The sequence below is a fragment of the Garra rufa genome, chromosome 1 (genome assembly GCF_049309525.1).
Source record: "Garra rufa chromosome 1, GarRuf1.0, whole genome shotgun sequence".
Lineage (NCBI taxonomy): Eukaryota > Metazoa > Chordata > Actinopteri > Cypriniformes > Cyprinidae > Garra > Garra rufa.
Window position 1 is genome coordinate 35,316,301 of NC_133361.1, and position 23,635 is coordinate 35,339,935.

At 38.3% G+C, this 23,635-nt stretch overlaps 3 protein-coding genes across 3 annotated transcripts in view; all 3 read right to left on the reverse strand.

Annotated features, from left to right (window-relative positions):
• nde1 (nudE neurodevelopment protein 1) overlaps window positions 1–2,422 on the reverse strand; it is a 10,462-nt gene extending 8,040 nt beyond the window's left edge. Inside the window, exon 1 of the mRNA XM_073832443.1 lies at window positions 2,352–2,422. Within this exon, the coding sequence (XP_073688544.1) occupies window positions 2,352–2,422 (71 nt within the window). The remainder of the gene's footprint in view (window positions 1–2,351) is intronic.
• Window positions 2,423–2,760: 338 nt separating this feature from the next.
• Window positions 2,761–5,206, reverse strand: LOC141323992 (zona pellucida sperm-binding protein 3-like). Its single transcript, XM_073833516.1, has 8 exons — window positions 4,697–5,206; window positions 4,393–4,511; window positions 4,213–4,316; window positions 3,966–4,143; window positions 3,223–3,340; window positions 3,063–3,145; window positions 2,913–2,998; window positions 2,761–2,840 (listed from the first exon to the last, which is right to left on the reverse strand). The coding sequence occupies exons 1-8, from the start codon at window positions 5,204–5,206 to the stop codon at window positions 2,761–2,763; spliced, it is 1,278 nt and encodes a 425-aa protein (XP_073689617.1).
• Window positions 5,207–17,539: 12,333 nt separating this feature from the next.
• Window positions 17,540–23,635, reverse strand: part of gspt1l (G1 to S phase transition 1, like) — a 10,256-nt gene continuing 4,160 nt past the window's right edge. Inside the window, 12 exon segments of the mRNA XM_073833527.1 lie at window positions 17,540–18,192; window positions 18,277–18,445; window positions 18,605–18,694; window positions 20,451–20,624; window positions 20,723–20,803; window positions 21,481–21,574; window positions 22,341–22,481; window positions 22,587–22,741; window positions 23,001–23,181; window positions 23,335–23,392; window positions 23,395–23,411; window positions 23,507–23,540. Coding sequence (XP_073689628.1) covers window positions 18,140–18,192; window positions 18,277–18,445; window positions 18,605–18,694; window positions 20,451–20,624; window positions 20,723–20,803; window positions 21,481–21,574; window positions 22,341–22,481; window positions 22,587–22,741; window positions 23,001–23,181; window positions 23,335–23,392; window positions 23,395–23,411; window positions 23,507–23,540 — 1,247 coding nt within the window. The 3' untranslated portion in view covers window positions 17,540–18,139.

Genomic DNA, 23,635 nt, shown 5'->3' on the forward strand with positions numbered 1-23,635 from the left:
CTAACAACAGAAAATTCATTCCTTATTTAAAAACTGCAATAAACTGGTATGCCATTATGTTTCGGATAAAATAAGCAAGAAGTCTTGTTATTTAGAACAGAACAACTTTCTATCATCATCAAACGTAAAGACTTCAATCTTACATTTGCTAGCTAACGTTAGCTAACAACAAACCGGCCACTTCAAGTTTTTACAACAGTCGACGGATTGAGTAGTCTCAGACAGAAATGACTTTACTAACGGATGAAGAAGACGTTATCACGTCATTTGACTCAAATTGTTGTATGTTACATTAACAATACGCTTGTCGACATATTGCGAAACGTTTTAGAGAACTAACACATCTCATAACTCAACGGAACTGTTAAAACTGCCCCCACGATTCTCAAGAGCCATCACGCTAGCTAGCAACTTACCTTCGGGTAATGCTCAAATCTGCTTACTTCCAAATTCCTATCTAATTCCTGTGAGAGATATGTTGAGCTAAATAGTATGATTACGATTTTGAGAATAAAATACCAACCCTATATAAACTATTTTCTGGCACGTTACACTCCTGACAATGGGACTCTTCCTTCTGTTGTGTAAAAACTCTCAGCTCGTGGTTTGTTTCTTGCCTGCTTCTGATTGGCCAATTTGTAATGATGCCATCATTTTTCAAGCCAACGGTTGGCTGTTTGGATGCGTTTGTTTCAAGCGACCCTCCTTTCTCCTTTTATCTGCCTCGGACACTAGAAGGCGCTGAAAATACAGCTCTACACCTATAAAATATTATTTGTTCACTGTAGCGATTAGGTTTCGTTGTACCTTAAATTCCTTCCATAACTAACTACATCCAACAATTCCAAAGCCCTTAAAACTGTCCCATTGTGTCGTTTTCACAATATTTTCTTCATTTTGTAACTAGTAATTGTATTCTTAATTGTACTCACCCCTGGCACTGTTTTCTGTACGTTCTTTATGGCAATTATATATATATATATATATATATATATATATATATATAAAATCCTTCTGTAACATGGCAGAGGTTATTACGTGCTCTAATACATTTCCTATTAAGCACATATGTGACCCTGGACCACAAAACCAGTCATAAGGTTAAATTTGACAAAACCGAGATTTATACATCATATGAAAGCTCAGTAAATAAGTTCTTTTGATGTATGGTTCGTTAGGATAGGACAATATTTGACTGAGATACATCTATTTGAAATCAGAAATCTGAGGATGCAAAAAAAAAAAAAAAAAAAAAATCTAAAAGACTGAGAAAATCACCTTTAAAGTAGTCCAGGTTCTTAACAATGCATATTACAAATCAAAAATTACATTGATATGTTTACAGAAGGAATTTTACAAAAAAAAAAATCTTCATGGAACATGAACTTTACTTAATTTCTTAAAGATTTTTGGCATAAAAGAAAAATCTAAAATTGACCCATGCAATGTATTTTTGGCTATTGCTAAAAATATACCCCAGCGACTTAAGACTGGTTTTGTGGTCCAGGGTCACATATGTGACCCTGGACCACAAAACCCATTTTAAGTAGCAGGGGTATATTTGTAGCAATTATCAAAAAAAAAAAAAAAAAAAAAAATTAAACTGCATTTGTCAAAATTGTTTCTTTTATGGCAAACATAATTAGGATAAAGATTATGTTCCATTAAGATATTTTGTAAATTTGCTACCGTAAATATCAAAACTACATTTGATTAGTAAAATGCATTGCTAAGAAGATTCTCAATATTTTTTGCACCCTCAGATTCCATATTTTCAAATAGTTGTATCTCGGTCAAATATTGTCCTATCCTAACCATACATCAATGGAAAGCTTTTTTTTTTCTCCCCCTCAGTGTTCAGATGTATAAATCTCAATTTAAAAAAAAAAAAAAAAAAAAAAAAAAAAAAAAAACTTATGACCAGGGGTGCCGCTAAGGGGGGGGGTAAGTTAGGACGATTCTACGGGACCATGCCCTTTAGGGGCCCCTAGAGATCTGCTTTGGTGTGGTAGGCAGGGCCCAAACTCATATTTTGTCATAGGGCCCAAAATTGCGAGCGAACATACGTCCAGAAGACAACTGCAATTGTTTTACGAACATTTAGCAAACACTGTACCAAGTAGTGCAAAAAGACAAATTACTACACGCACATTTAAAATACTTAAACTGAGCATGCCTAAATCATAAAAACTGAGGGTTGTTCACGATTACATAAGATGTGCAAATCAAACACCATTTTTGTGCAGAATCAAAGGGAACTGGGCTGGCGTCTTTCTTCAAAAGATGAGCCGCAAAACCGGGTTTCCACAAGTCCCCAATTAAAAAAAAAAAAAAACCGAGATGTTCCTTACAGACAAATTTGCTGTTTTCGTAGGACACCGCAACCCAGCAGCACACCTCCAAACTTCAGCTCTGGTCTCATCACGGGGAAACAAACTTTTACAAAGAAGGGCACAAACCATGTCTCTGAAACAGCAAGCCAGCTAATGTAAACAAGTGCTACTTTCCATGCAAAGCATGGTGCAGAGATTGGATTAGACGAGTCCTTGTCATGTATAACATTACACTGCTCATTAATAATGCTTAAAAGGGGCAGTCAAGCCAATGTAGAGTGGTACTATACAAGCCACGCAGCCAATGAGCACAAAACAAATTAGGGTTGTGACCCTTTAAAACCTCAAGTACTAAGAGTGCCAGTTTACCCATAAGGACAACACATGTTTAAGTAAAAAAAAAAACCAAGAATAGGTTTCTTAAAGTTTATTGAAAACCAGTTGAAGTCTTGCGACGCTCTTGAACCATTAGGGGACCAAGTGATGCCTTGCCTTCCCACTGAACATCTAGAAAAGCAAATACCTAGGTCAAATACAGCACTTAAGGCATCAAAAGCAACTTTGAAAGCAGCTACCTACCACTGAAAGCAGCAGTTCCACTATCAGGACCACATGTTGAGTCACAACAACCGCAAACCTGGTGGTTTCCATCAGCTGCAAACCATCTGCAATGAGACACAAGTTAGACACCGCACCTTAAACTAAAAGGTCTTAAATGCATAAACATACCCATTGGCAAAGGAACATGACTTGTGTCCAGCATCACTTGGTACAGCAGCAATAGTGGCCTTCAAGAGACAGGTTATATAGATCTGCAAGAGACTCAATTAGGTCAAACCCAAAGCAGCAGGAAAAACTCAAATTAACTCTTGATGCTCATAGTACATACAGAATTACTGTTTCCCCCCTGGAACATGAATGCCTCCAGCTGGAACTGGACCTTGTCATACTGGGTTTGAGGCATGAACTGGGAGCTGGAAGACGTAGCCTTGGCATCCACAAAGCACCTTAAAAGAACGTGAGCTCAAACAGTTACATGACCTTAAAGGCATAAGGGCAGCTCTAGTCCAGGAGTCCTGAAGAGCCTCAGGCCTGCAGAGTTTAACCCTAAACCTTGATTAAAAGCATTTTGCTTGGAGTTTCAGTAAACTTTAGAGCTAGATTAGGTTCAGGAGTTTGATTAGGATTGGAAATCTAAAAAAAAAAAAAAAAAAAAAAAAAAAAAAAAAAAAAAAAAAAAAAAAAAAAAAAAAAGCACTTGATTTTGAGCTTTGGTGGTGTTGACTTTACACTTTAATCTTCTCTTGGAGCTAAACGCCCAGTGCTGGGCAAGACTTGAAGAACCCCGCTTTAGAGCATCAAGTGCCAAGGCTTTGCGATGTACTCAGTGACAAATTACAAGATGCACTTCATTCATGGAGTCACTTTATGCTATAGAGTTGACCCTAGTTATCAATTAGGACAAAATTGCTATAAGTGGCAAATGCAAAATCAACTCTACAACATCAACCTCAGCTACAAAGATTGACTCAAGGAGGTCAACTACAGAACCAAGCATTGAGACCTTACCCATCATCGTCAGGTGATGACAGCAGTTACAATGATCAACTCAATACCAAGAGTTCAACTTACCCATGATTATCAATGAAGGCATATCTCGGAAGGGAGTTCACATCAGGTACTTGGGTAGCCACACAGCTGTCCACAAACACACGCAGAGACACATGATTGTACACCTTCACAGACGCCTCAATATTGAAGACATTACCCAGGAAGTAATAGTTTGAAGGCCTCTCATAGGACCAGTCATCTGCAAGAAGAACAGAGTTTAGCCAAAGCCACATGCACAAGGCCAAAGGTCTAAAGAAACTGCACCTACCCAACATGATCTTCAAGGAGAAGAGCAAGACATCTTCACCAACCTCTTTTGAAGCATAAGGAACCCAAGTTGGAACCAAGGCATCGCTGCTTACATTTTGAAGCCTGCAGTTCAAGACAATTAATTGATCTTACAGTTGCAACAAGGCAAGAGGCAACAGTCACTTAAAGGGTCACTTACCTTTGATAGTGGCATTGAACGCCAACAATCGCGCCATCAGCACGGGTAATTGGAGTGCCAGCAAGTGCCTCAGGAGCGTAGGTAAGAGAGAACGTGTAGACAAGCTCATCCTCAGTTACCTGTAAGAGATGGAAGTTGTTACCAAGAGCATTCAACTCAGCCATGCTCTTGAGGTTATGCCACAGAATACTCATTTTTGGTTCCAAGGAACCTTTCAGTGAACAGTTCTTAAAGAACCAAACTCAGAGTGAAGAAATCTACATTTAAGGGTTTAATGGACATTCACAGAGTCACAAGTTCTTACCATCAGCACACTATTGCAGTTCTGTAGTTCATACTCAAAGATGAGCACCCTAGATCCTGGATCCTGACCGACAACAGAACACCCTCCCAAAGACAAACCAGATGGCTGGATGAGGTGACCATTGCTAAACAAGTCCTGCTGTACCTCCACAAGAACACTACTCTCACTGCATTGAACAGCTACGCTACTGGGAGTCACGGGTTGCCTGATCTGGAAATCCACTGCCAACTCACTCTGAACTTCTGGAACAACTGGAAACCTCCAATCCAGAGGCTTGACTGGACCCTGCATCAGCTGCTTCTCCTGAACTCCAAAAGGACTCTGCAAGGCAGAGGTCATTCCCATAGGGTTCCAGAGTCCTCGAGGAGAAACAGCAGGACCTCCGGAAGCCAGATGTGATTCTGAGCTCATGCTCCTTGGACTTTGACGGTACTTCAAACTTCCCTGTGCATTGCTCAGATCAAATACAACAATCACAGCCAGCACTAACACACCTTGCAGGAATGCCATCCTAACAAACTTGGAATCAATGCTACAATACTCACCAGTGCTTGACTTTGCCTTTTATACAGCTTTGAATTAGGATGGCTCCTCCCCTTTCAGCTTAATTGATTACACTTGATTCTCCTCCGGACCTGGAGAGTTTATCTATTAGCAAATGAGAAAAAACAAACTGGAAACGAGAACAGGTTTAACAAATTTATTGAAAACCAGAAGTCTTTCATTGCTCTTGAACCATTAGGGGACCAAGTGAGGCTTTGCACCTGGAAAAGCAAACACCTAGGTCCAGTACAGCATTTGAAGCATCAAAAGCAAATTTTGAAAGCAGCTATCTACCACTATCAGGACCATGTTGAGTCACAATGACCACAAACCTGCTGGTTCCCATCAGCTGCAAACCATCTGCAATGAGACACAAATTAAACACTGCGCATTCAAAACTATGTCTTAAAATTGCATAAACATACCTATTGGCAAAAGAACATGACTTGTGTCCAGCATCACTAGGTTTAGAAACAATAGTGGCCTTTAAAAGACAGATGTAGATATGCAAGAGGTTCCACAGATTATTAACTTCTAATTCTTGTAGTACAAACAGAATGACTGTACCCTTCCTGGAACATGAACAGCAGGCATGAAGCGGGAAATGGAAGACGTAGACTTGGCACCCGCAAAGCACCTGAAAGAACTTAATGTGAGCTTGAGCATTAAGTCACTAGATGTACTCCCAATTCTCAGTGACAACATTGGTCCTAAAGAGTCAAAGTCAAAGTCAACTTTATTGTCAATTCTGCCACATGTACTGGACATACAGAGAATTGAAATTGCGTTACTCTCAGACCTATGGTGCAGACATTAAATACAAACAGTAACATTAAATACAAACAGTAACATTAAATACAGTGAAAAAATACGAATAAGTACAAATAAACATATAATGTATAAAAATGAAAAATACAATATACAAGTAAGGGCACATGGTAGAGAGTGCAAACCATGTAAACAATATAGTGCAACAGAGCTTGTGTGTAAAAATGTAAAAGTGTCAGAGCAGTCTTGTAACAGTCTTATGAGTAGTGTGAGGTAGTTGGCAGACCAATGCTGCGCAAAGTGACTGGTGCAGGTCAGTGTGTGTGTGTGTGTGTGTGTGTGTGTCAGTTCAGAAAGTTTGTGGGGCAGAAGAGGGGAGTGGGGGCAGAGCAGGGAGAGAGTTGAGTTTCCTGACAGCCTGAAGGATGAAGCTGTCCTTCAGACTGCTGGTCCTGGCCTGGAGACTTTGCAGTCTCCTCCCTGATGGCAGCAGGCTGAAGAAGCTTTGCATTGGGTGGGTGGGATCAGCTGCTATGCTGAGGGCTTTTTTGGTGAGACGTGTGCTGTAGATGTCTTGGAAGGTGGGGAGAGGGACACCAATGATCCTCTCAGCTGCTCTGACTATGCGTTGGAGAGTTTTTTGGCAGGATGGATTGCAGGCTCCAAACCACACAGTGATGCAGGTCGACAGGATGCTCTCGATGGTTCCTCGGTAGAATGTGTACATGATGGGGGCTGGTGCTCTAGCTCTTCTTAGTTTGCGGAGAAAGTAGAGACGTTGCTGTGCTTTCTTGGCCAGTGCAGTGGTGTTGTTTGTGCAGGAGAGATCCTCAGTGATGTGCACACCCAGGAACTTGGTGCAGCTCACTCTCTCCACAGATGCACCGTTGATGGTCAGAGGAGAATGCTGAGTGTGCGCTCTCCTGAAGTCAACAACAATCTCCTTCGTCTTCTCCACATTCAGAGAGAGATTGTTGTCTCCGCACCACGTGGCCAGGCGGCTCACCTCACTTCTGTAGTTTGTCTCATCCCTGTTGCTAATGAGACCCACCACAGTTGTGTCATCCGCAAACTTAATGAAGAGGTTGGAGCTGTGTGACGGTGTGCAGTCGTGGGTCAGCAGAATGAAGAAGAGGGGGCACAGCACACATCCCTGAGGGGCCCCCGTGTTAAGAATGGTGCTGGATGTGTTACTGCCGACCCGTACTGCTTGTGGTCTTCCTGAATGATGGAATGGATAGCGGGTTTGTGTGGACTAGCCGCTAGCCTAGCTCGGATACCTCCACGCTTACCCCTCTTCTGCTTCCTCTCACACCGCTTGAGGTGCCTTCATTGTGGGCGAGGTGCGGGAGTGGGGGTCGGTGATTGAATAGGCCTCTGGAGCAGATCCAGATCATTCAGCTCTTCAGCGTCCACAGAGTTCAACTTAAAAACTTTGTTTCTGCTGATGTCGAGCAAAAATGTTCAGCTATAAACGCGCTTAAGGGCAGATAAACGTGACGAAGACAAAAAACAATGCGACTTACAAGACGAAAAACATGAAAACACTGTTTGGTCGGGAGAGAGAGAGAGAGAAGCCGCTGCGTGTGCACGCGCCACCATTTTCATTCACAATTTTCAGCCACAGACCTGCAGAATATTGCCCCAGTTTTGAAACTTAACCATCCTGTAGATTTCCAGTAAAGCTTAGAGCTTTATTAGCTTGTTCAAGTGTTTGATTACAGTTGGAGCAAGACTCTGCAGGACTGAGGTTGGCCACACCTGTTCTAGTCACTTGAAGTGATTAAAAACTCAAGAACAGCACCTTCATGGAAGCAAGAGTTTAGATCTTGCCAGTGATTATCAGTACCAGGTTGGTTACAAAGAGCAAATCTTTAGCCACTTGATGCTACAGAGTTGACTTCAAAAGATAACATGGCAAGACAAGAGCTAGTAATTGAACTCAAATGAGTCACTTAGAGTTGGTACAAACTTAAGAAACTCCACCTTTCCCACCAAATTGTCAATGAAATGTTGGAGCAACTCAAACTTTAGAGCATCATACTGTGGTTGTCAACCAGGAAGCCTACTTTATGCAATCCTTTATAAACTGGAGTTCACATAAGGTCGGTCTTTAGGGTTAAGTCAGTCAACTTCCCCATTCCTCCCGATTAAATTGTCACAACACCCCCCTTATTCAGAGGTGCTTTTTTTACACCTCTGGTTTGAAAAACTTTCTGAAAACGGGCGTTTTTAACTGGGGGTAAGGGGTGGGGTAGAGTGTGGAGACAAGGCAGAGACTGCATTAAAGGGGGAGTGACAAAAAGTGAATGAATTCTGCTAATTTGCACACCAACAATGTAAACACACACATTTTGGCAAGATGGACAGCGACACCGAGAGAAAAAAAATTAAAATATGTATTTGCAACGAATGGTGGTTTCTCTGCTTCCCAAACTTGTACATAAACATAAAACCATTAATTTACTGACATATAATCACTATAAACTTAAAACAGACATATTGGGGTTTCATGAAGACACACACGATACAAAATATTTTACCTTATTGATTTAATGACATTTGAATAAGTAGAATATAACATAACATTAGCATTCAGTCATGATGAAATGTGTAAACAGAACAAATTATGCAATACTTTGCAAGTAGTAGACTGGTAGACTATCATTTGATAATAGCACTCAAAGAAACAAAGCAGAGGACACATTTAATAAATGGCTAGTATAATAGACATGTAAATGGACATGTTAAAGGTCACATTGTTAAAAGTATCTAAGTGGTTAAACATTCAGCACAATAAGACTGTCATCAATCTTAATTGCCATTCCAAATGTTTATTTTAAATAGTATTTATAGCTACATATATAGATATAAATATAGGCTATGGTTGAGATAAAAAAAAAAAAACTTTACTTAAATAGCAAGGATTCTGCATTTTTGTGAACATCAGCTGGCTCTTCTACTCCATTGTCAAGGATTTGAGGCGTGAAGTGTGCATTGCTACAGCCTCAAATTTTTCAGGTCTTATGAACGGTGTACACAAGTGTTCCGGAATGTGCACTTTCTTGAGCTCATCCTGAAACTGCTTCGGCTCCTCTAACACAGTCAAAACGAACCTCCAGTAATCGATCCACATACCCTGCAGAATGAAAAGAACATGACATTAAGAACAAAAACTATTTTGTAATTGCATATAGTCAATGCTGCTAAATTGCATACCATATGTAGGCCTCGTCTTAATTGGCCTCACTGTGCATTCTCCCTTTTTGTAATGAGGATACGGCTTGTGCCATCTTAGCTGACCAGTAGCAGTTGTTGCTTGTTCTCTTGCACTGTATTCATTGTAGTGCATGGCTGAGAGTTGTGATCTAAGGTGAGAATGTATACAGTAACAGTGTGAATCACTTGATACTTTACAAACGACCAAGCTTATTTTCTCAATGATGCATTAATTGACAAAATTTGTTACATAAAGGACTTGCAAATAAAAACATACCTGCACAACATCCCGACAAAACAAAATGCTACACTCTTTGGTGCAAACCGAATGAGCAGACTGCGGAATGACTCAAGAGAGGAAGTCTGGTGGTGCTCACTTAGATTTTCTAAGTCCCTAAGCAGTCTTGGAGCCAGGATTATGTCACAGAGCTTCTCACAAGCAGCAGTACCTAGTGGAAAAATAATCGTCAACTTACATCAACAGACAACAAAAGATACTTAAGGGAAAGAAGTGTACAATAATAGAAGTGAAATGCAATCATTGAATAATAATAAAAAAAAATGGTATGTATACGTAAAGAAAAAAATATCTGTATTTCAATATTTATTCTTACTTGGTTTTAGCCACTGCCGAGTTTGGTCTTCAACAAGTGGTTCATGGAGGCATTGGGGAAATTGCCCATCATGCTCATGAATGTTCTGCACATGATTTGCAACGGATTTCCACTTGGCCTCAATTTCACAGCCTCTATAGCTCCACACCAATATAGATGGTTGACGATGCTCTTTTTCCAAGCACCAACTTCTCTGCAACTCTTAGCTATATGGTCAATTTTCTTGGCCACACCTAAGGAATAAAGTTATTTTTTTTAAACAAATAAGACAACTGACAGTTATGCCACATGTTAATACTGAAATATTTATATACTATTTCTTTTATCTTGGTCATATTGTACATTGTAAAACACACCTTTCGCCATGTGCCATGCATCAAACTTGTGCACAACACCTGGTCTGCTGTCCTTGAGAAACTTTATGACAGATGGATTCCTATCTATGACAAGTATTTGAGCATGGACCCCTTTCTCCTCCAGTTGTTTTAGACATCGTTCCAAGCCCTCCTTTTCCCATGCGCTGACTGTTCCCAACATCATTGCTCTAAAAACATAATTGTTTCATTTTAAACTGCTTGGATAAATAATGCTACACATATCAATGTTCACAATTAAATTAAACATATACACACATACTTGAATGAGCTGGATGTCCATTACCCTATTTGCTTTTAGGTCCATCATTGTGTACGTACCAAATTTAGCACTGTGCCCTGTAAAAATGAATCTCAGGAAAACTACTATATTATGGTGTAAATAGAGTGAAAACTGCATTATATAAATTCTGTTTATTACACATACCATGTGTCAGCTCTCTTGTCTCCCCCAGAACGATGTGCCCATTGTTGACTGCTTCCGAAATTGCAGTACTTTGCTGCATCTGCCACAGCCAGTTGATTGTAGGGAAGAGTAAAGTCCGTTGGTACTTGAGGAAGGTTGTTTGGCTAATTCCCATGATATGAAATGCCTTCATGAACTGGACACAAAATAACAATCAGTCATACTTCTATTGGCAGAGAGGCTTCATCAGTGTAGAAAAATGGAAGTGTCTTACCTTGTCCACTTGCAAAAAGGAAGCTCCAATAAAAAGTATTGCTGCAGCAAGCTGAACATTACCAACTGGCAAATTTGTGACATACGCCTGACTTGTCCAAGTGTAGTGACGTTCACAATGTGTGCAAACTTGAATCACACACACACACACACACACACACACACACACACGTGTTCCCACAGTCTTTGTTTACAGCACAATTTCTGGTGCAGACAGGACACTTTATGAAGAAAACCTCAAGCTCTTCACAAACAATGAACTTCCTCATTTGATAATGTGAAACTTCAGTCACTGTGCTAAAATAGAAGATAGGCAAAAGAATGAGAATTAAACAGTGTCAGAGTGCAATGTGTATTAATGACTCAGCAGATTGAAATTATCAGTATTAAGTAAATCAGAAGGTACATAAAATTAACCCACCTCTCATCATAGCCACTGATTTGTCACATCTGGGTGAAAAGTGGTGTCATCTTTAGCCTTACTTTTAGGCCTTTTTACAGGCGTTGAAAAAGCTAGAGGGCCATCCTCAAATGAAGTATTCAACATAATAGTACTGCAGCCAACATGTTTAGTATGTTGCTTCATTTGAGTGCCTAATGATAAGACATTTTTACGATTCATTCGTTAACATCTGATAACTATGGGTTGACAAATTAACAAATTGAAGATTTATTCTTACTCTTGCATCTTTGTTCTGGCTTCCTAGCGTGCTGTGTTGATACATGCTGCTTGACAGGTGAATTATCAAGTGTTTGGTATGACGCATCTTTTGTGAGCACTTCTGTCTGAGTCAGGGGTGCCACTGGGGGGGGGGGGGGGGGGGGGGGGAGTTAGGACGATTCTAAGGGCCCATGCCCTTTAGGGGCCCCCAGAGATCTGCTTTGGTGTGGTAGGGGGGGCCCAAACTCATATTTTGTCATAGGGCCCAAAATTGCGAGCGGCGCCCCTGCTTATGACTGGTTTTGTGGTCCGAGGTTACATATTGATATTATATTTAGCATTTTTCCAGTTAGGTTTTCTAGAATGTTTACTGTAATTCTATGTGTCACAGTTCAGTTAGTAGCAGTCATGATTCAGCTTTTTAAACAGTCATTTAGAAAATGAATAACTGCATTACATTGAACAATACTAATTTATAAAATACTAACAATACTGACAATACTCATTTACAGTTGAGGTCAAAAGTTTACATACACCTTGCAGAATCTGCAAAATGTTAATTATTTTACCAAAATAATTGGCGTGTTATTTTTTATTTAGTACTGACCTGAATAAGATATTTTACATAATATTGTACAGTCCACAAGACAAAATAATAGTTACATTTATAAAAAAAAATTACCCGTTCAAAAGTTCACATACCCGTGATTCTTAATACTGTGTTGTTACCTGAATGATGAACAGCTGTTTTTGTTTTTTCGTTTTTTGGTTAGTGATAGTTGCTCATAAGTCCTGAACAGTTAAACTGCCCGCTGTTCTTCAGAATAATCCTTCAGTTCAAGCAAATTCTTTGGTTTTTCAGCATTTTGTGAATCTTAACCCTTTCCAACTATGACTGTGTGATTTTGAGATGCATCTTTTCACACTGAGGACAACTGAGGGATTCATATGCAACTATTACAGAAGGTTCAAATGCTCAGTGATGCTTCAGAAGGAAACACAATGCATTAAAAGTCAGGGGTGTGATCACTTTTGAATGAAGATGTGTAGATTTTTCTTATTTTGCCTAAATATGTTTTTTTCATTTAGCACCGCCCATCACAATCTACAGAAGATACTGTTTCCCAGAAGATAAAATAAGTTAAATTTACCCTGATCTTTAAATTCCAAAAGTTTTCACCCCCGGTTCTGCACCTTTTTTTTTTTTTTACCTTCTGGAGAATCAGTGAGTGTTTGAACCTTTTTGAATTTGAAGATCAGAGTAAATGTATCTTATTTTGTCCTCTGGGGAACATGTAAGTATCTTCTGTAGAGCAGTACTAAATGAAAAAAATATGTTTAGGCAAAATAAGAAAAATGTTCATATCCTCCTTCAAAAGTTTACACTCCTGGCTCTTAATGCATCGTTTTTCCTTCTGGAGCATCAGTGAGCGTTTGAACCTTCTGTAATAGTTGCATATGAGCCCCTCAGTTGTCCTCAGTGTGAAAAGATGGATCTCAAAATCACATTCATTGTTGGAAAGGGCTCAAATAAACAAAAATGCTGAAAAACATTAAGGATTTTTGTGGGCAGTTTAACTGTTCAGGACAAACTGTTCAGGACTCAACTGGAAACTCTGTTTTGACTCTCAGATGGAAAAATTGTGTGTGTGTGTGTGTGTGTGTGTGTGTGTGTGTGTGTGTGTGTGTGTGTGTGTGTGTGTGTGTGTGTGTGTGTGTGTGTGTGTGTGTGTACCTGGTATTCATCACGTTGTGGGGACCAAATGTCCCCACAAGGATAGGAATACCAGTAAATTTTGACCTTGTGGGGACATTTCTCAGGTCCCCATGAGGAAACAGGCTTATAAATCATGCACAATTAGTTTTTTTGAGGAAGTAAAAGTGTGCACAATCTCCTGTGAGGGCTAGGTTTAGGTATAGGGTAGGGTTAGGGCGATAGAAAATACGGTTTGTACAGTATAAAAAACATTACGCCTATGGAATGTCCCCATAAAACATGTAAACCTGTGTGTGTGTGTGTGTGTGTGTGTGTGTGTGTGTGTGTGTGTGTGTGTGTGTGTGTGTGTGTGTAAGACCAAACCTGCTAAATGAATAAATTAAATTAAAAAGAATATAAAAAAGTAAAAAAAAAAAAAAATAATAATAATAATTAAATACAGAAAATAATTAATACAGGAAAAAAAGTTATACAAAAATTAGAAATTAAATAAATTAAATTTTTAAAAGAATTGTATTTGTTCTATCAAGTAATTTATTTGTTTATTTTCCTGTCATTACTTTATTTTTTTACTTGCATATTTTCTGTTGGTTTGGTCCCCTGTGTGTGTTTTTAAGTCTGCCTTTTAACACATGCCATACAAACATGTCATAAGCATTTTCAATAATAATGTTATTATTATAATTAATAATGTTAATGATTTATTTATAAAGTTGCTGCTATACAGAATAACTTACTCAAATCCTCAACTCTAACGATTCTCGGTTCAAATCGTAAACAAATCGTTTTGTGCACCAGGTAACTAAATTAAATGAGGAGGCCCAAAAACGGACTTCATTCATGAGTCAGGTGTACTCACTGTTTTCTAAAATTAAGTGAGAACGTAAAGACAATCCTTTCTTGGGTGCAAATAGTCACTATTTTAACATTAATCATCCAAGTACCAAATTCCTTAAAATCATAATCAATAAATATTATTGGTATTATTGGATTGGTAGACAAACACAGTACTTCATATTTTTAGTCTAAAGGTTTTTCCCCTGGAGCTGACCTACATAATTGTGCTTTTTCAGTACTCTGTGTATCCCTGCTATTTGGTTTGGGCTGAATTAATTCTGACCTCTGATGACATCAGCGGTGAGCATTTAAAGCCATTTTAATCTAGTTGTAGGGATTTGCCAGGAACAAAACAATAAAAAAAGCACTTACAACATGAGACACATCTATAGACAGCAGACAAAAAATATAACATTTCTCATTTCACAGGATAAAAGAAACATTATATAAATAAAACATTCCCAGCTCAGAGTTCCTATGAAACGGTGACACAGGACTGTTTATGAGTTCCTTGCTCAGGTAGCAGAGATCTGCCGTGGCTCATTTGGGTCATCGCTGTATGGACCATCTTCTGCTTGATGACAGGCACCCAGACCAAGTCCAGTGACCAGAAACATCAGCCCCAAGGACAAGAATATAGGTCCTACTAAATAGGGCACGTTGCCTATCTGGGTGAAGTACAGTAAGGACAGCGCGGTGCCAGTGCCAAAGAGAAGACCTCCAATGAGGATAGCCAAGGCTGGCTTTTTAAAGTGACTCCAGCCACATTTCACTCCTTTGTGGGAAGTCTTTCCAGGACACGAACCAGCTTCATCAGTCTCCGTCCGCACGGCAGATATGTTGGCATGCATCTTGATCTATAGAAATGTAAGACCAACAATATAAACTCTGCCTTACACTCTTAAAAAAAAGGTGCTTCACGATGCCATAGAAGAACCCTTTTTGTCTAAATGGTTCCATAAAGGAACTTTAACATCTGAAGAACCTTTCTGTTTCACAAAGGATTCTTTGTGGCGAAAGGTTCTTCAGATTATTAAAAAGGTAAGAAAGAGAACCTTTAACTTAATGGTTCTTTGTGGAACCAAAAATGGTTCTTCCATGGCATCGCTTGATTGCGTAGAGCATTCAAAACAGAGAAAATTAATTAATCACATAACTATATAAATCAAAAAATGAAGTACACTTACTCAGAAAGCTCATCAATGGTTATACAGAAGCTCTTGTTCCACTTCTGCCTGCCAGTTACTGTATTTATCCACAAAATACAGTGGAGTGAAAGCCACTCCCTGTGGGTGTGTCAGTATGAACATCTGGAGCCGGACCACACTGCCCTATTTGTGTCTCAGAGTAATTGCACCCACAAATACAAAAATCACATTGCAACCGGTTTAAGCGATGGGCTAAAAATAGTTCCTAACAGGCCCGTGTTTTACAGGACATACAGGATCTACACTGAAACACTGAAAATATCACTGCAGTTTGTATATGCAAGGTATTAAGTGATACTGGAATTAGTAATCCATAGCACTTAGGCAAGTACCTAGGATTTCTGCCTTTGATTAAACATGAAAAAAGTTTATATGTGACCCTGGACCACAAAACCAGTCTTAAGTCGCTGGGGTATATTTGTAGCAATAGCCAAAAATACATTGAATGGGTCAAAATTATTGATTTTTCTTTTATGTCAAAAATCATTAGGAAATTGAGTAAAGATCATGTTCCATGAAGATTTTTTTGCAAAATTCCTACTGTAAACCTATCCAAATGTAATTTTTGATTAGTAATATGCGTTGTTAAGAAGTTAATTTGGACAACTTTAAAGGTGATTTTCTCAGTATTTTGTTTTTTTGCACCCTTAGATTTCAGATTTTCAAATAGATGTATCTCAGCCAAATATTGTCCTATCCTAACAAACCATACATCAATAGAAAGCTTATTTATTGAGCTTTCATATGATGTATATATCTCAGTTTTGTAAAATTTTACCTTATGACTGGTTTTGTGGTCCAGGGTCACATATTAGGTGGTGTTAACCACTATGTACTTACATTTTAATTAATGAATTTATAAAACTGACCCTGTTCAAGTTTACATACACAATACTATGTTGTTATGTTGTTACCTGAATGTTCCACAGCTGTTTTTTTTTTTTTGGTAGCTGTTCGTGAGTCCCTTGTTTGAACTGTACAGTTAAAGAACAATCCTTCAGGTCCCACAAATTCTTTGGTTTTTCAGCATTTTTGTGTATTTGAACCCTTTCCAACAACGACTGTGTGATTTTGAGATCCATCTTTTCACACTGAGGACAACTGAGGGCTTCATATGCAACTATTACAGAATGATCAAATGCTCACTGATGCTCCAGAAGGAAACGTTAAGTGCATTAAGAGATGGGGTAAAAACTTTTTGAATTTGAAGATCAGAGTAAATTAAACTTATTTTGTCGTCTGGGAAACACACAAGTATCTTTTGGAGCTTCTGAAGGTAAGTACAAAATGAAAAAAGTATGATATTTAGACAAAATAAGAAAAATGTGCACATCTTTATTCTGTTCAGAAGTTTTCACCCCCTAGCTCTTAATCCATCGTATTTCTTTCAGAATCATCAGTTAGCATTTGAACCTTCTGTAATAGTTGTGTATGAGTCCCTCAGTTGTCCTCAGTGTGAAAAGATGGATCTCAAAGTCATACATTGTTGAAAAGGGTTCAAATAAACAAAAATGCTGAAATACCAAAGAATTTGTGGGACCTGAAGGATTTTTCTGAACAGTGTCCAGTTTAACTGTTCAGGACAAAAAAGGGACTCATGAACAACTATCACTAAAAAAAAAAAATCATTCAGGTAACAACATAGTATTAAGAATCAAGTGCATGTAAACTTTTGAACTGGGTCATTTTTTTTTTAATTCAACTTATTTTCTTTTGTGGACTGTATGAAAACATCTTAAGTAAAATATATTATTCAGATCAGTACTAAATAAAAAATTATATGGATTTTGTATGGTCCCTCTTATTTTGGTAAAATAAGAAACATTGAGCAGATTTTGTAAGGTGTACATAGACTCTTGACCTCAACAATGTAAAAATTGTACCGTTTTTACATTTTTAAAATACCTGCATGTAATTACATTCATAGTTACACTGTTGACCCTTAACCCCTTTCTAAACCTACCTATATGACCAAACCTGTCCCTAACCTTACCCACATCCCACCTCAATAGCAGCAAGTGTTTTGCAACATATGAACACAATAATTACAACGTACTTATTTTTGGAAGTACATATAGTTAAGGCCACCTACTATTAAGTGGGACCAAAAAGAAATAAAAATAGAGCCCAAGTCATTCAAACAGAGGACAGAGATACAGGTCAAATACATTTCCCACACATTAATTTTAAAAGAAAAAACCTTGAGAGAAAAAAATTAGACAATTAAATTTTCCCCAATTTTATATTTTATTGTCATAGAAGATGCTTTAATAACGTGAACACGCTCATGCACTTTGCAAGAACGTTATGTGAACAGAAACCAAAATGGGAATAAGCAATGGGAGACATGTACAACCAAGATATTAACATTTTGGTTTCAATTGGTTAATCATTCAAACTTTACTGCTCATAAATCATTTTATGTTAACAAGCAAATCTTGGTCCACATACGTTTACTGTATCTGCTGCCATTATATTTCTCTGATGGAAGCAAAAAGAAAAATTATATAAAAATAAAAAAGTTTGGAAGAGAGCTAGATCTCTTGCCATTTAACATGTGCAGATTGATGAAGAACAGGTCATGGGGGGTGGGAGAACCTAAAACAATGGCATCGCTGAGCTCTCAATATGAGAAAGCTGACACATGTGGACTTGATTTCATTTTCATTTGCTTAAAAACAGATTTCTTTAAGAGAAGTTTTTTTAAGCTGGTCTTCGGGAGGCGGAGAGAAGAAAGGACAGGAGGGCTATGAAGTGTGCTGCAGCTGAAGCAGCATCTACCTCCGCCTCGGTCAGTCGTTTCAGAACCACCAATCATTCTTTTCAGTCTTTCTCGGCAACAAGTTTCAACACTTTTCCAATGGCAATGGTTTTCCCTAGAAGACCAGGAAAGCACATATTCAGAACTCAAAAAAAATTTTTTCACAGAACGTGTCAATTCGCTGATAACATCCACTCACCTTCATCACGTAAGGTGAAGCGACCCATCTGAGGGAAATCTTTGAAGGTCTCAAGGCAGATGGTCCCAGCTGTTCTCAGACGAGCAATGCACACCTGGTCCTGTTTGACGAAGCGGGGTCGTGTTTTGCTCTTGTCCCCCGTCTTTTTGTCTACCAGACAGATTAAGGCCTGTAAAGGGGCCAAAGGCACATTTAAACCACTTTGATACAGAACTAGTAATAAATAAGCAAAAGTCTGCCGGCCTACAGTCACAGATTTACACCACAAGATCATTTCTGCGCAAATACTCAATGTAAAAACACAAAAAGCAACATCTGCAGCCATTACCGTAATTTGCACTTCTTCAATGCAGGTGTGGATATGAAGAACTGCATTGTAACCTGGGCAGATGATTGACTTGTGTTCAATGATGACTATCTGAAATGGCAGAGACAAAAGCGCAATTAATATGTAGCATTGCAAAACAAAAACAAGAAAATTAGTAAATCATATGTGACCCTGGACCACAAAATGGGTCAATTTTTGGAAACAGATCATTTACATCATCTGAATAAATATGCTTTCAATTGATGTATTGTGTGTTAGGTAGGCATGGGCCGGTATAAGATTCTGACGGTATGATAACCTTGGATAAAAATATCACGGTTTCACGGTATCACGGTATTGTAATTACTGCTCTTACAATGCTATATTTACATGTCATTACGTTTTTTTTTTTTTTTTTTTTTTTTTTAACGGAACACAGTATATTTTATTGTAGGAAACATATAGAACCTTTTGTAACATTGGAAAAGAAGGCAAAATAATTAAAATAAATAATTGAATCTTCTTAATTAAATTAAATTGCAGTCACTTGTGTGAGTCTAAGCCTGCAGCTTAATAATAATCAACAAAAATAAAATTTTCAAAAACAAATCCTTCTAAATGGTAAAAATGCAATCACTAATTAAAGCAAAAATATGACCAGTAGTGACAGTTCCAAAAATAAACAACCTATTTTTTTGAAGCCGTGATTTTGAAAAGATGTTAAAGGTGCACTGTGTAATATTTAAGATGATCTCTAGACAGAGGTGCAATAACTATGTTTTCAGGGGTAAAGACCTTAATGAACCATTATGTTTTTATTAACTTAGAATCAGCTTGCAAAAAAAACACTGACACAATGATGAACAAGTAACAGTGATATTCACAAATAACATAGTTTTATTGAATGATTAAGTAAATATTATTCCTTAAATTACGTTTTAAAATAAATCTCACTATTCGTTGCTGTCAAAAAATGTGACATTTTAGTCCTGTATCGGCTTCCGTAGTTCTGTAAAGGGAGGGGTGAGCAGTGGACTGTTGCAATTCACAATCTCGCCGCTAGATGCCGCAAAACCTACACACTGCACCTTTAACGTGGCAGAAGGCTTAAAAGCAAAGACGTGATTTCACTTTAACTTAATTGTTGTACTAATGTTCAATCACAGAAACGTAACGTTAGTACATATAGTCTGCTATTCCCAACTCTGTTTTGTGGGGGTTCACCTCCTTTGGCCATCCTGAACTTATATTACTTCTATAGTCTTTGATCTCACTGTGACTGTGGATCACGTGTACAATCACAGACGCGCGCCTGCAGCACTAACCGCTGGGGGAGGGGCTGCATTGTTTTCGCTGCAGGGACGCACACACACACACACACACACACAACCTAGTAGCGAGTCCTGCGCTTTCACTTTGACGACACAGAAAATGCACATATCGTAGGAACGGTATAACTTTTTTTGTTTGCGGTTTTGAAACCGTGACATTTTCAAACCGCGGTAAACCTTGAAACCGGTTATCATCCCATGCCTAGTGTTAGGATAAGACAATATTTGGCTGAGATATGACTATTTGAATATCTGGAATCTGAGGGTGAAAAAAAAAAAAAAAAAAACTAAATATTGAGAATTTGTCCAAATGAAGTTCTTAGCTATGCAAATTCCTAATCAAAACTCAAAAAAATCTTTATGGAACAAGATCTTTATTTAATATCCTAATTAGTTTTGGCATAAAAGAAAAATAAATTATTTTGACCCATACAATGTATTGTTGGCTATTGCTACAAACACACCCATGCTACTTATGACTGGTTTTGTGGTCCAGGGTTATATATAGTGTTTATAGAGCTAAACTTGTATTGTACCTGGGCATCGAAGGTGCGCCCAGTGTGGCAAAGATTCTCAGCATTGCAGAGGATGAAGCCTGGCAAGATCTCCTCCTCTTCAATGCCCTTGAGTCGCAACTTCAAGTTCTCTCCCGGGCTGGCATCATCGGTTTCGACATCGTCAGAAAGCAAACTCAGCACCTCCACAGTGTGCTACACACAGGTGAGACAGACAGCGAAACGTCAGCCAGTTCTTTGCATAAGAATGTTTACGGCTGATGTTTTAAAGGGTTACGTTACAATAATCTTACCCTGTTGGGCATCATCACAAGTTGCTGAGCTTTGCTGATTGATCCCGACTCCAATTTCCCCAATATCACAGTGCCCATGTCCTGCAAAAAAACACACCAGAAGCATTTTTTGTTAACAAAACCACCCAAAGGGACATTCGAAAAAAAATAAAAATAAAATAATAATAAATAAATGAATGAATAAAAGGAAAAGCCATGCATGACACATGAACTTTAAGCATTCATACAGTTAATACCCCAGCCATTAAGACGTGTATGGCTTAATGTAAGGTAATTGATGTCTCTTACTGAAAAAGAATAACAAGAGAAGTTATGTAAATCTTCCCAAAGACTCTCATCTTTGTTCTCTACAATTTAGCCCTGAGGCTTTTGAGCCTTTTAGTAGACCACAACTACTAAAAGAGCTTATAAACGGCAGAGACAAGAAACGCCAGATGCCATCCTGGCATCAATAGCTGTGGTCATCATATCAGTTTTTCCATTTTCTATGTTGTGTTGCAGTAAAAATAGCAACAAGTAGCAGCAGTAGCTCACCAAGTTCAATGATTTCATGTCATTAAAAATAATGGTGCCCCCACAGTCCAAAATATGTATTAAAAATGTGGATTTTTTTAAATAACCTAAATCTTTAACGTTATATTATGCCATACAAGTCTTATTACTTGGGGTCCCTTTAAGGTAAAAAAAAATCCCAACAAATTATATACTTTTCCTGTTTCATATAAGTGGATTTATTAACCTTCAAATACATTACATACCTTATATTTGTCTACTATGGGTAACCTGACTGGTCCATCACTTGATCTGTTGAAGTTTGGCAAACTGTCCAGATGTGGAATGAATGGTAACCCTCTGTCCATAATACACAAAAACAGTGAGACACATTATTCATGTACTTATATTTAAAGCAGTGGTTCTCAACCAGAGGACCCAGGACAACCAAGATATCTCAGCTAACTTCAAGGGGGGGGCTCAATAAGCCCTCATGTCATTCCAAACCCATCCTTCGTTCATCTTTGGAACACAAATTAAGATATTTGATGAAATCCGAGAGCTCTCTGATCCTCCATTAACAGCAACACAAATAAAACGTTCCAAAGCACAAAAATGTAGCACGGACATCGGTAAAATCAGTGTTTCATCCGTATTTTTACAAAGCTATGAGAATACTTTGTTATTTAAGTCATTATTTTAGTTTTCTTTGTGCACAAAAAAGTATTCTGGTAGCCTTGTAAAATTACGGTTGAAACACTGATGTCACATGGTTTATTTTAACGATGTCCTTACTACCTTTCTGGGCCTTGGACATTTCAGCTGCGATGCTGTCTGTGCAGGGTCAGAAATCTCTTGGATTTCATCAAAAATATCTTAATTTGTGCTCCAAATATGAACAAAGGTCTTACAGGTAACACGAGGGTGAGTAATTATGACAAATTTTCATTTTTGGGTGAACTATCCCTTTAAGATAATCAAAATCAATAAAAGAATCAAAATATTTACATAAAAAGTAATAAACTGGCACAAAAAGGTTGAGAACCACTGATTTAATTTTTTTTATATTAAACATAAATTAAAAGCATTTAAACAAAACTGAATAACAGCAAGTCAGCACACTTACGTATACCAAGGGCAGTACTCCGCTGGCTCCTTTAGATTGGCCCCAGTAAGTCCCGAACATGGCATGAAGTGAATATCTTTCCTGGGATTGAACCCAACTTTCTTCAAAAACGGAACAAGTTTCTCCTTACATTCTTCGTACCTGTTTGCAAACAGTGAAAAAAAAAAAAAAACACTCAATACTAGAAACAAAACCAAGTAAAATACAGTAACAACAGTCTCTGTATATAAATGTCCATTTTCTGACCTCTCCAGACTCCAGTTCACTGTTGGATCATCCATTTTGTTTACAAGTACAATCAAATGCTTTACTCCAGCAGTTTTGGCCAACATGGCATGCTCTCGCGTCTGGCCTCCTTTCTCAAAGCCCGTTTCAAACTCGCCTTTCCTTGCAGAGATTACCTTCAGACAGAAATAATGACATGAATTCAGAGACTGACGTGAATAAACAGACAGCAGCTTCTGGTCAGTGAGTGAAAGTCAAAGCCTTTCAAGACTGACATCGGTATTCAAATAGCGCCCTCTACTGTCATTAAAACATTCAACCTGCTCACAGCTCAGCAGTGGAGAGTTGTTCCATGGAGATTTTCTGAATTGCAAGTAGCATGAGTGGATATTTCTCACGGTTGCCTTTCAGTGCCTATTCAATGCTATGACTCACCAGCACTGCCAAATCAGCCTGTGAAGCTCCACCAATCATGTTAGGCACGAAGCTTTTGTGGCCTGGTGCATCCAGAATGGTAAAGTGCTTTTTCTCGGTCTCAAAGTACGCACGTCCGACCTCCACAGTCTTTCCTTTGTCTCTTTCCTCCTGGTTTGTGTCAAGGGCCCAAGAGAGGTACCTGAGAAAAACATTAACTATGAAAAACTGCACTCTCTTACTCAAAAAAAAAAAAAAAAAAAACCTCAAGTCTTACAAGTTTCAGCTGTGTTTGAAGGGAATAAGTTTGACTGCCCTCCAGAGGTAAATAAGCTAAATTAACTAAACTAATTACCAAGTTTCCCTGTTCTTCTCCTTGGCTTCTTTCTCATACTTCTCCAGAGTTCGTTTTCCACCATTCCTGTTAAATACCTGTGGAGGAGGGGCAGAATATAGGCTATCAGAAACATGGGATGGAAAAACCAACAATATCTGCTAAAAACACTGCGGCAAAATCAACAACTCACATGATTTGTCCTCCAATAGTTGACTTGCCAGCATCTGGAAGAAAATAAGATAAGAAAAAACAGGGTGAGGCCAGAACAGATAAAGACGGTAAAATTCTTGTTCTCTAAAGACATTTTTTAAAAAGTGTT